At 37.6% G+C, this 12,663-nt stretch overlaps 1 protein-coding gene across 12 annotated transcripts; it reads right to left on the reverse strand.

Annotated features, from left to right (window-relative positions):
* Positions 1-6,635: 6,635 nt before the first annotated feature.
* LOC112769404 (bet1-like SNARE 1-1) lies at positions 6,636-11,581 on the reverse strand. 12 transcript variants are annotated; one of them, XM_072223855.1, is made up of 14 exons: positions 10,984-11,581; positions 10,688-10,770; positions 10,485-10,541; positions 9,982-10,135; positions 9,787-9,810; positions 9,610-9,669; positions 9,308-9,378; positions 9,124-9,213; positions 8,683-8,827; positions 8,410-8,498; positions 8,219-8,270; positions 7,662-7,698; positions 7,251-7,419; positions 6,636-7,159 (listed from the first exon to the last, which is right to left on the reverse strand). In XM_072223855.1, the coding sequence occupies exons 3-8, from the start codon at positions 10,508-10,510 to the stop codon at positions 9,207-9,209; spliced, it is 342 nt and encodes a 113-aa protein (XP_072079956.1). In that variant the 5' UTR covers positions 10,511-10,541; positions 10,688-10,770; positions 10,984-11,581; the 3' UTR covers positions 6,636-7,159; positions 7,251-7,419; positions 7,662-7,698; positions 8,219-8,270; positions 8,410-8,498; positions 8,683-8,827; positions 9,124-9,206. The 12 variants fall into 12 exon arrangements, with proteins under 12 accessions (XP_072079956.1, XP_072079952.1, XP_072079954.1 ...); XM_072223851.1 differs by having other exon boundaries at positions 7,662-7,703; XM_072223853.1 differs by having other exon boundaries at positions 7,662-7,703; positions 8,219-8,334.
* Positions 11,582-12,663: the final 1,082 nt, after the last annotated feature.

A 12,663-nucleotide genomic window follows, 5' to 3' on the forward strand; every position in this document is an offset into this window, starting at 1 on the left:
ACAGATGGTATGTTTTTATAGAATGATTATTTATTTTAAGAAACAAGAATTAAACTGATACGTAAACAAAGAACATTAGATAAATAACTAAACTATGCCAATTTTGAAAGCATCCACTTTGAAAGATGTCTCCATTAGATAACTAACTGATATGTCTCCTGCTGCACATTAATAATGAGGAAAGGAATAGTTTTGCTGCATGAAGAAACAGTTTTTCAATGCAAGTAAAATGAAGATAGCAAATCGTACAAGATTCTTGAATGTAAGTATATAGAAAATATTCGCAACTGAAGATAGGACTCTGCAACCTCTACCAAGAGGTAAAGAAGCATATAATAGGCTTAACATGACAATCCTAAAGTTTCTCCTCCAACTACAAGATTCCCAAATCCCAATTAACAAATGCCAACTCTATACCCATCACAAATAACACAGAGCATACTAGTCTAAACTCTCAAGAAACAAAATTTGTATCTACAAGATAAAAAGTAATCTCTGAAAACGTAAAGTTGCATACATCACTCAAAAATAATAGTATATCTTTCTATCAGCTAGGTATCCTATGCTTAGAAATATCATAATAAGGCATCCATAAATTCCTTTGATAAGATAATTTCTTTCAAAAAGGGTTTCATCTGACTAAATAAAAAATCTCATACCTCTAAGCAGAATAAATGCCTTACTTTCTTTTGAAATGAATGTACAAACATGGCTTATAGAATAGCATTTGTTCCACAAATTAATGGAAGAAAAGCAGAATAAAAGAGTAGATTTTCTGTTTAGATTCTCTCAACACTTCTAAGAACAGTAAAGCTGAAAAACTCAGTAGCTACTTTTCACATATATGATCATGATAATATATATTTGTTATTATTGTTTCACATTTTCAACAAACCATAGGAAAATGGTACATAGAAGTCTAAAACTTTATCAAGAACGAAAAAGGTAGACATAGTATATATATGATTGGTTCATCATTTTTTCTCATTCTTGGAGTAAAATCTCAGTACCAAGTAGAAGAAGAACCTGTAAAGAACACCCCAAGCTAGCAGGGTCAAGAGATCATACCTGGTGAGTACATGAATTATGGGCTGGGTGCTGCCATCTGTCAACGGGTGAAATGGACTGGGTATCGGATCATCACGTCCACCATGGAAGCAAGCAGCTGCACACAGTCATTAATTAAAATCGCCAACATACACACATTATTTACTAATTAACTAACTAGAATCACCACTTCATGCCTTTTCTCTCTTACCTGCGCAGTATATAAACTTAAGATTTGTTTCACCCCCAATATGAATAACCATAAAACTGTTTAACAGAAATAAAATTACAAGTCAATTTTTGGAAATACATGATAGTTGATCATTCAATCTTTCAGTACCTTAAAGCGTGATCTATTAACATAACAATTAACAAATGAAGATATCTAAGATGACCAAAAGAAATCAGAGCACTGCACAGTAAACAGGACCCAATAAACAATTAAAGAAATCAACTGCCAATGTCAATATACAACTTAACTAATCCATATAAGAACTACACGCTTCACATTAATGTATGTACAATATTTTACAACGTACTCATAATTATGATCTAGAACTAGAAGCAGTACCTTACGGAACTCCCAGTTGTGTGATGAGCAACATCTTCCTCGAGAGACTTCTTATAACGAGCATGATAAGCCTTCCTTGCGAAAAGCAATTAGTCAGAGGACCTGGTACAAGCTATTTTCATCAAAAACTGATTGCTTGAAGTCCATCTTTTGGTTGCTTCGTTCGCCAAAAACGCATCTCGCTCAGCAGGATCAAGTGTCCAAAGAAGTACCAGCCTCTGGAAGAATAATATTCAAAGTGAATCTCAGTTTCAAACAATATAATGTATATATTGTTCATGTAGCCAAGTTTTGTTATCAGCTTTAATCATCAAACTTGTTACTTCCTCCATTCCCTTTTCCCTGTTAATGTAAAAATCTAGTACATCTTTGGATCAATCAATTTGAACCTAGAACCAATGTAATTCAAGGCCAGACACATTGATCTAAGGATGTATCAAATTTTTATAGTAATAGACAAAAGGAAATGAAGTGAGTATTATTCATGCTCCCGTGATCAGATTGATACCTTATTGACCTGAGAACCCAGATATTAACTAAAAACTCTGTTCAAATTTCAATCAGCAAACAGACTTAATGAAACCAATTTCTTTTGCCATCTATATTGACACATCCTCAGTCAGATCTACCAGCAACACAAACCAAAAGATTAAAAACAAATGTCTCCATAATTCTATGGTACTGATCTCGAAGTCATTGCTGAGCTCCTTGTCCAAGGCCTTGAGGAGATCTTCTCCATAAGCCTCAAAATAAGTTTCTCGAATCAGCTTCCTCTGAGCAGCATTTCGATGGCCCAATATTGATATGATCAAATCCTCATTAGTTTCCCATCTTGCAATTATATTTGATCAATTGTAATAATTCATTAAAAAACACATCAAATCATAGTTTGCACAACTGATAAACCGAATTACAAGACTGCATTAAAAAAAACTTAACACACAAACTGAATGATCTTTACAATAATCACACAGATCAAACTATCATGTATTTCTCTCTTGAAAGTTTCCATGGGAAGAGAAACGGGTGCCTTCTGCTTAGCCTCGAGTTTCTCGGCAAGGTCAGCGTAAAACTCGAAGCAACCAGCAACATCATCCTAACATAAAATCAAGCGTGAATTAGAAAATTACAATAACAATCAGAGAGAATCATCTAAAATTGAAGCAGAATTGAAGTACCATGTCCCAGGCAGCTTCATCGAGTGGTTTTCCGCAATCAAGGGATTCAAGCTTAGCGAGGTGATCCTTTCTCTCGACGACCTTGGCATCGATAGCGCAGAGATAGCGGGCTTGGTGAGCGCCGGAAGCAGAAGGCCAATCGTTGCCTTTGTTGCAGTTGAGTGCTCTTCTAGCGGCGGCGACGGAACAGTCAAAATATGCATTGACTGTGCAAAGCAAGCGAACCTCTTGGTGTTAGGGTTTTGCCATTGCAATGCAGCTGTATGACAACGCCATATGCATGTAGTGAGGACTTCGAATGTGCTGGAAGATTAAGCAAGATGACGAGGGAGGAGGGCAGAGACTAACAGCGCGGAGGAAGGAAAGGCGACCTCCATTGGCTGACCGACACCGTGAGTAGTGAGCGCAGGGAATGCGAGCACCAGCAGAGACGGGTTAGGGGAGACGACGGAGGGAGCACCGACAGAGGAGAGAGTGCAAACGCCGACGATGAGCTTTGTCTGAGTTGGGAATGAGCAACAGAGTCTGAGTGTTAGGGTTTCAAAGCATTAGTGTAAGTGTTAGGGGAGAAGAGTAGAAGAGTCTGATGAGTCTTATAGCTTGTTAGGGAACCTTTTCGCCACGCTTTTTTAGGGGTGCCAAGATCAAACACTTTTTGCCACACTTTTTTAGGGGTGCCAAGATCATAAACTTTTCGCCACATTTTAAAAGTATCCCTGTTTCTCTCTATGGCCATGCTTTTGAAGCATGGAAAAAATAAGCGTGGCCAAATCTTTAATTAATTGTCACCCTCATTAAAGTGTGGCCATAGATGCTTTTTGCCATGCTTTTTAAGCGTGGCAAGAAAAAACGTTGTCAAATCTCTAATCAATCGCCACCCTCATAAAAGCGTGGCCATTGACCATTTTTGGCCACGCTTTTAAAGCATGGCAAGAAAAAAGCGTGGCCATAGGCCTTTTTTCTTGTAGTGTGAGGGAATGGACTTGAAGCTCCAAGGTGAGGAAGAGGAGTTAAAGCAAGAAGTACAACAAAAGGAGGAGGTAGAGATTATTGAACAAGAGGAAGTAGTGATTGGGTGTCTAGGATATGTTGAGCACGTAGAGGAATCTCAAGTTGAAGAGCCTTCTTCCATGGAGTTTGCAAGGGATGTTAAAGAGGAGAGTGACGTTAAGAAAATGGATAGAGAGTTGAGGAAAATTGATCAAGAAGTAGATTCCATCATTAGTGATTTTTTGTCCACATTGATCAATCCCCTTGATGATCTTGTTGAGCCTTCTTCCATTGGATTAAAAAGCAATATTGAGGAGGATGTGCAACCTCCAAGGCATATTGTAAGTGAAGAATTGGAAGAAGTGTTCCAAGCAACAAGCCCTCCTATCTATAATGATTCCGCATCAACATATGATCCTTTTGAGCATGATGAGTCCTTCCCCACTATGCTTGAACTTAATGATGAAGTGGACTTCACTAAACCTCCTATTTATGATTTGAGTGATGGGAAAGAGATAAAAGAATTTGGTGAAGAAGAATGTGAACCTGAGGAAGCTTGGCAAGAGGTAGAGCTTGAAGAACCTTTCCAAGTGGTGGAAGCCTCTAGAAGAGGATGGACGGGAGTGGAATGCAATTTATCAAGACTGTTGGGAACTCCTCCACCTAGGTTGCCATCTAATCCTTTATTTGAGTGGGTAAAACTCCTAACTCTTAACTTTATTATCCCACTTGAATTTGGTTTGCTTGAAACAAATGGCCAACTTAGGGCACTTTGTGGAATTAAGCGTAAGAGGAGAATGTTTAGTGGTTGGCGTTGTAAGTCTAGGCTCATTATAGTTGAAAGCTCAAAATTGAAGAGCATGGATTTGTGTAGTGCTCAATTGGATGGGTCTAGGAGGGTAGTTTGGTCCCTAAATGAGAATTCATTTTCTCCACCACCCGAACGGAATCAAAGTGATCAAATTGAAGACGGGTGTGAAAACAAAGTATGGGATCTCGGATTACAAGGTGTGGATCAACTTTGGGAGCCTATGGTTTGTGAAGGACTCCATCAAAGCTTAGAGTTATTAACTTTGAATGATGAAGCACAATGAAAGTCCAAGCATTGGTGGATGTTCAAGGATGGATTCAAGCACAAGCCACCTTGATGAAGAGCTCCCCATAAGTCCAACTTAAGGACAATAAACAAAAGTGCTAGGTGGGAGACACCCCACCATGGTAAACTCTTTTCATTTTCTCTTTTGTAAATATTAGTAAAACTAGTTTAATTTCATGTTTTGATTAGTTTGTTGAGTTTAATTGGTAGTCTACTATGTTAAATAAGGTTTTATGGTGATTTGGTAGCTGTTTGGAGGTTTGAAATTTTTGGTTTGGTGCAAGAACTTGGAAAAATTTTGAAAAATAGAGCACCAACCAACGCGTACACGTGCCTCAAGCGTACGTGTACCCCAAGCATAATCGACTACCCACGCGCATGCGTCTCCCACGCGTCTGCGTGGATGCAAAATTTTCACCTCCAAGCCAAATTCCAAAGAGTTGCATCTACACTACGCCAACACTATGCCTTTCGCGCAAGTAAACTCACGCGTACGCGTACGCGTCGCTCTCTGAATAAGTCATCCACGCGCACGCGTGATACACGCGTACGCGTTGCATTTGTTTCACCACTCCATGCGCACGCGTCACTGACGCGTACACGTGAGATACCCTACATCACCCATCTTCTTTTCTTCTCTTCTTTCCATTTCTTTCCCTCTTCTCTCTTCTCTTCTCTTCTTTCCACCCTTCAACCATTACCCAACACTACCAAACACCATATAACACCATTTCCTTTAGTTAGTTGATTAGTTATTTGTTTAGTTAGTTTGTTTCATGTTTATTTTTTCTGTTCCATTATAAGTGTTGGATTATTAACCTTGTTTACTGTTTATGGCTGCTTATTATTAACTGAATGCTATTTTAGTATAACTGTTTTTGATATTCATTGTTGGATTCTTTGTTGAGGGTATAATTTTGTTACTTGGTTTCGAGTTCTTCATGCTTAATGTTTTGAATATCAAGTACTTATACATTGTCTTCAAGCACTCTAAATCTTTTGAACTGTATGTTCTGGTCACCATGCATTCATCATCCATTGTTAAGAAATTATACATTATTTTTTTGTTAGGATGCTTGTTATGATTGAACAACACCTATTTCATGCATTGGGATTTTGGAATTGTGAAATTGGATCGAAAGCTTACCTAGTGACATATTTTTTTGAGCTTTCTAAGCTTTGTGGACCATGCTTGCTATGTGATTGATTTTCACTTCTATATTCTTTTTCCTAAGTTCCGTAGCATCCATGTATTCCATTTCCATGTTACTTAGGTGTTGCAAACAACTTCAATATGTGTCATTGATTGTTGTATAAGTTTTATATACCATTTCGTTCACTAATTTCACTTACACATCAATCAATGTCCATTCATTATCCACACTACAAGAAAACACATCTATTGCCACGTTTTTAAAGCGTGGCGAAAAGCTGAAAAAAGCGTGGCGATAGCTTTTCGCCACGCTTTTTGAGCTACCGCCACGCTTTTTTCAACTTATCGCCACGCTTTTTCGTTTGCCACGCTTTTTACAAATGGCCACCCATAAAAGCGTGGCCGTATGTGAAGATATGGCCACGCTTCTAAAGCGTGGCCATATGAGAGGTATGACCACGCTTCAAAAGCGTGGCGATAGAGAGAGATATGGCCACGCTTTTAAAACGTGGCGATAGCGAGATATGGCCACACTTTTAAAACGTGGCCATAGCCAGAGATATGGCCACGCTTGAAAAGCGTGGCAATAGCCTTATAAAATTTAAAAAAAAAATCTTTTTTCTGATTTTTACCTTCATCGATACAAAATATAAAATTTTCAGTTCTTTTTTGATACCAAACTATAAATATAGTATGCAATTTTTATTACAAGACAAATCAAATACAAAATAAATCTCGAGTTTGCATAGGAAAGTGATTGTCCTGTTTACAATTTGAAAGAATTAGCAAACTTCTCTCACAACTGGTTGAAGAATTTAAGTTCCTATGGCGATGCCTTGTACAACAATCTATCTTAGCAATAAAATGAATCTGTTCCTAACAAGTATCTCAAAACTGTAAAACTGCGGAGAGCACACTACTAATATGTTCTGCTTGGTTTAGTTCATGAAGCTGCCACAAGCTTTGGTCTGAATCATAGTTTGTAGCCTTTGAAACTAAACTAAACAAAACATGATATAATATGGTTCAAAAATCTCAACAGTAGTTTCTGTAGCCTGGGCTGTACATGCAACTTTCTGCATATTTAACAAGATCCTTAGGTCGAGGTAGATGAGAAGTAAGACCTGTTTTACCAAACACAGCACAAAAGATATAAGTATTGAAAAGAAAATAGAGCAAAGTTGTCTGAAACTCAAAACATTTCATGAAACTAACCAAGTTCATATGCCTTGCTACCACGTTAGCAGCAATATGTGCTGATATCTTTCTGATATTTGAGAATGGAGGGTAAATCAGTCATTTATCATAGTTCTCCTGTGACACTTGTGCAGCCAAAGCATTCAGATTGAGATGTTGGATTGGAGAGAGCAAGAATGAGCGGTTTCTACAAAAATCATACACTATCAGAGATATAATCATGTACATATCAGGAAGAATAACTAAGGAATTCTCGCAACTAAAAGTGAACATATACAAAATTTAGCAGATTTTCAGTTATTCCTTTGCCTCCACAAGCAAATACCAGGTCACTTAATATCACTTATATCCAAGGAAACGAAAAAGAAAAATTAAGAAAATAAGCCAATTTATGTAATTAAAGTAAGCTAGATACATAAACTTGATTACCTTGACTAATAAGGAAAAAAACAACAGTGCACAGGAACTGAACTGAAATGTGAACCAAAACAAGAGAAGAGAGAAATCAACAATTGAGATTAAAGTGAACAACATACAATTACAATTCTTATCATAAAAAATAAATAGCCAAAGAAAATTGTAAATTTCAGTGTAGGGAAGTTGTTTCTTGTCATAATCTTTGCATCATGCGCATAACTCTGCATGTAAAAGTAAACTCTTAAAGCTTGTCATTATATTCAGCACAGAATACAATGATAGATAAATAAAAGATCTTACAGATCTAATGCTCATATAATAATTACTTCAATCTAATGACTGTTGTATTTCTTTTTTTTTTTTATTTCCCTTTCTATCTAACATCAAAATTAAAAAAATATATATTGCAAATAAAGTGATTTTGAACCTAGTAGTTGATAAAGTCAAGAACTTGCATACATAAGTAAAAGTGTAAAACACATAATTGAATTACATGCATCAAAATTAAATCCGAAAACCAACAATTTCAAACAATAAACTAAAAATCCACGAAGCAAACAAGCAAATACCTCCAAAGATACTTCTAGAACCCCATCGCCAACTGTTAATCTCCTTTAATCTCTTTCAACCAGTACCATCAAAATCAAAAGCAGTCATCAACACACACATAGAGTATCATGGAAATCTACTTGGATGAACTCAGGTCAGTCATACCATAGTGTATTATTGATTATTCCACTGAGATATGAAATGAAATTACCTCTGAACAAATTCTGCCAAAAGTGGAAATAGTCTCAATAGGGTACAACCCAAGCAAGGTCTCAGCACCTAGAAGTATTGCATCACTGCCTGTATGTTTGTTTAAAAATTCAACAAACATGAACCCAATAAGTAGTTATAATTGAAGATAGAAACCAAAAATCATTCAGAAGAATACAGTTACAGCTTCAAGCGCACGAAAAATGGGATCAGTAAATTAAAAAAAAAGAATGGCTTAATCATTACATGTGGCATCATACAGCTGGTAACTTACCATCCAAAACAGCATTGGCAACATCAGTGGCTTCAGCACGAGTGGGTCTTAAGTTGTCAGTCATACTATCCACAACACGTGTAAGTACAGCAGGTTTTCCAGCCATATTACACTTGTATAGGGTAGATTTTCGAAATAAGAACACCTACAAAAGCAAATCAAAATTAATTAATATTGACTTTCCATTCACAAAGTAAATATAATTATACATTTACAATAAGAAGCATGGTAGAGGCAACAATCATAAATGTGGTTCAGTTCAAAGAAAATTTGTAACATTAGATGCACTATTTTAAACCTTTTTTAAACATATGGAAGCATCCATTTGTTTTAATTTATTCAAATATCAAATGCATTATCCACATGACCACAAACATAGCTATTTACACCCATAACATGAGTCATTCAAACAACAAAATGAATTTCAAAGGCAAAACTAACCTTCTCTGGTGGAAGATCAATGCCCAAATTACCATGAGATTGGATAATACCATCAGCTTGTCGTAGAATCTCATCAAAATGGGTCAGGCCCTAATTTCAACACAGACATAAGATTGAATCAGCATAGTCAATAAGAGTATATCTTAAAAGAGAAAAGTTAACACTATGAAGACATCAAAATCACCTCAGCATTTCAATCTTAGCAAAAATTTGGGTCTGGCTGAGATCACCCCATTTGGAAAGGAATTCACGGGCCTGAATTACAACATAAAAAAGTATGTTATAAGAAAAAGCACAACAAAGGATGCTATAAGTGAAAACGTTCTTCGGCTGGATTTTTTCTCAAAGACCTGAAAGAAGGTACAACATAATTAAAAGAGTGGGGAAAAAAAAGTAGAGAAGAAAACAAATACAAAGAAAAATCAGAACCAGATGAAAACTCTACTGCAAAAGCCATATGGTTTTACAATTCCACAATCCACATACCATTTTGAATTTGTCCATAGTTCCTGAAAGAACTCCTCTTGAAGAATCCATGTCATTCCCCTAAACAAATACCAATATTTTATCAAAGAATAACAAAAAAGTAGCAGTGCAAATGGTAAATATTTTTTATAGTTATATGCAAATCATGCGGTCCAGCATCCGGTTATGACTATCCACCTCCTCGTGTATATCACTTGAGATCTGTTACAATCACATCAACAACACGTTAACACATCAAAATAATGAGAAGGTTACCAACAGCTGAAAAGAAATAAATGAGGAAATGATCATAATTCACAGCGTTCTTCAAGTATAATATACAGGAAGAACAAACTTAGGTCTAGATTATTTTACAAGAAAAATTAAACTTACTCTTTTCAACAAACTGACTCTATCTTGCAATCCACCCATTGCTCGCTCGTTATCTTGTTCATCAATTTCATTATAGGAGGAGTAAAGTGATGATGCCCGGATGCCTCCCTCTTCAATGCCGTCAAACAGAGCAACTCTGCTGTTCCGGGCGTCTCTGAAACAGGGAAAAGGTTTATAACAAAATAGTAAGAGGCAAAAGTTAGATAATAAACAAAAGCAAGGTGATTTCCTTTGCATAAACCATACATTGAAACAGTTTTACAGTCTTTCCATCAGACATCTCCATGATTTCATAAAATGTTCAAGATAAGCAAATTATCTATGAGGAACAAAAAATTTGTTTCAGTATTTCTACCGTTACCTGTGAATGCTTGCGTATTTCAAAATAACAAACTTGTAAGTTAAAATAACCCTTCACAAGTTATCAAATTCCCAAAAGAACTAATCAAAGGGGGGAAAACGAAATACTAGTCCAGCATAACCCAATCCACCAGAAAAGTTACCCTTCAATTTCTTTTGTATCTGCCATTTTAGAAGTTCTTTTTCATGTTTAAAATTACCTGTCACATTTAAATATCAAGAAAATATTAATTATTTTTGACCAATTATATCTTTAAACTAATTATGCTGAACAATAGAGTGGAAAACATAAATAAGTGGTAATTCAGTATAACTAAATAAGGATAGTTTCATAAAATTAGCTTACTAGATACTAGTATCAAGATTATTCATAAAACCAACCCAAAATATGGTTAAAGCATTTCATCAAACATGTTGAGTGCGGTAAACCTGAAACGAAATAAGAGAATTCAAAGCTTAGTATCAATGTGATAGAGAAGAGAACATAATATTGTATACTTTAATTCAGTCTATGAAAAAGATCCAAACCACTGCCAAATCAAATAGTTACTTATTGTAATAGAAATAAGAAGTTGCAGAGTTTCAAGCAGAGTATTGGTGTTGTGTGAGTGTATTGTCTGGTGGTGGGTTTAGAGAACTCACGGCGGCAACAAAAGAGAGCAGTTCGACAGCTAGGTGGAGCGCACGGGTTGGTCGCAGAGTTTGAAGCAGGGCAACGTGGCTTCCAGACGAACGCGAACGCGAACGATGAATGGCGAGTGAACGCGAACGGTGAACGCCGAGTAAACTTGAACGGCGAAGAACGCGAACGAAGACGACGGCTGAACGAAGACGCGAACGTTAACGGCAACCAATGGCGGCGGAAGCGCGGCTGAGCAGACAAAGACGACGGACGCCGAGCTCGAGGAAGCAGCTGCGATCGATGACAGCGAACGGGGGTTGAAGACTTGGAGCACGAGGGAAGCTAGATAGACGGACGGACGGCAGCAGTATGCCACTCCTTGCGGCGGCGATGATGTAGGCTTACAGTGCTAGGGTTTTTTGGCTGAGTTTCTGTGAATGAAAGAAACGGAGGGAGAAAGGGAGAAAGAAACGAAGGAGCTTCAGAACCAAGAGTGAAGGGTTTCGAGTGACGAAGGCTAAGGGCGAAGGGTGAAGGGCGAAGGGTGAAGGGTTCACGGCGAAGTGCGAAGGGTGAAGGGTGAAGGGCTAAGGCTAATGGGAGGCGCTCTTCAGGCTTAGGGTTTCGAGTGATTAGGGTTAGTGTCTTTGGGTTGGGAACCGGGTTGGTGCCAGGTTGGGAGCCGGGTCAGGGGCCGGGATAGGGTGAATGGGTTGGAGCCCCTCTCGCCACGCTTTTAAAACGTCACTGTTTTGCTCTACGGCCACGCTTTTGAAGCGTTGCAGAAAAGAACCTTTTGGCCACGCTTTTAAAGCGTGCCAAAAGCGTATTAGGATATGGACACGCTTTGTAAGCGTGGCCGTAATGAAACCCTGTTGTCACGCTTTCAAAACGTCCTTGTTTCTCTCTATGGCCACGCTTTTGAAGCATGGCAAAAAAAAGCGTGGCCGTTTCTCTAACCAATCGCCACCCGTACAAAAGCGTGGCCGTTGATACTTTTCGCCACGCTTTTGAAGCGTGGCAATAAAAAAAGTGGCCAAATCTCTAATCTATTGCCACCCTCATAAAAGCGTGGCCATTGACCACTTTTGGCCACGCTTTTGAAGCGTGGCAAGAAAAAAGCGTGGCCATAGGCCTTTTTCTTGTAGTGCCAATTTCACGATTGCTTGATTTTTGCTTGAATGCTTTTATACTTCTTCACTACTTGTTTGTATCTTAACCTACAAGTCTTTCAAAAGTATTTCAAGCACACTAGAATGAGTGAAGTGTATGCTTTCTTTTGTGTAATTGTAACATAGCTTTTTATGCTAGTGTGTATGGGTTCTAAACCGCATACAACTTAGAACCTACACACTATTCTCTAATGTCACATTAATTCACTCACTCCATTCTAGTGATTTACCCCATTCCAACAATTTACGCTTCCTTGCTTTTGTATTTTCTCTTCTTACGGTGTTATTTTCTATTTTTCATGACAGATGCACCGTAAGCAAAAATGGAAGCGGGAGGAAGAACACGCAGCACCGGTTGATCCGCCAGCAGAGGGTGAGATAAGCGGATAATTTATATGCTTTTTGGCATTATTTTTAGTATATTTTAGTTAGTTTTTATTATGTTTTTATTAGTTTTTAAATAAAAATCATATTTCTGGACTTTACTATGAGTTTGTGTGTTTTTCTGTGATTTCAGGTATTTTCTGG

Source organism: Arachis hypogaea, chromosome 18, assembly GCF_003086295.3.
Source record: "Arachis hypogaea cultivar Tifrunner chromosome 18, arahy.Tifrunner.gnm2.J5K5, whole genome shotgun sequence".
NCBI lineage: Eukaryota > Viridiplantae > Streptophyta > Magnoliopsida > Fabales > Fabaceae > Arachis > Arachis hypogaea.

What these genes read in the sequence shown, in the direction of transcription:
- LOC112769404 (XM_072223849.1), bottom strand. Translation starts at nt 10,510, where the DNA reads ATGGCAGATACAAAAGAAATTGAAGG. An exon ending in GAGTCAGTTTGTTGAAAAGA is followed by an intron (nt 9,811 to 9,981) that starts GTAAGTTTAATT and finishes TGATTGTAACAG; the next exon opens with ATCTCAAGTGATATACACGA. An exon ending in CAAGTGATATACACGAGGAG is followed by an intron (nt 9,670 to 9,786) that starts GTGGATAGTCAT and finishes GTATTTGTTTAG; the next exon opens with GGGAATGACATGGATTCTTC.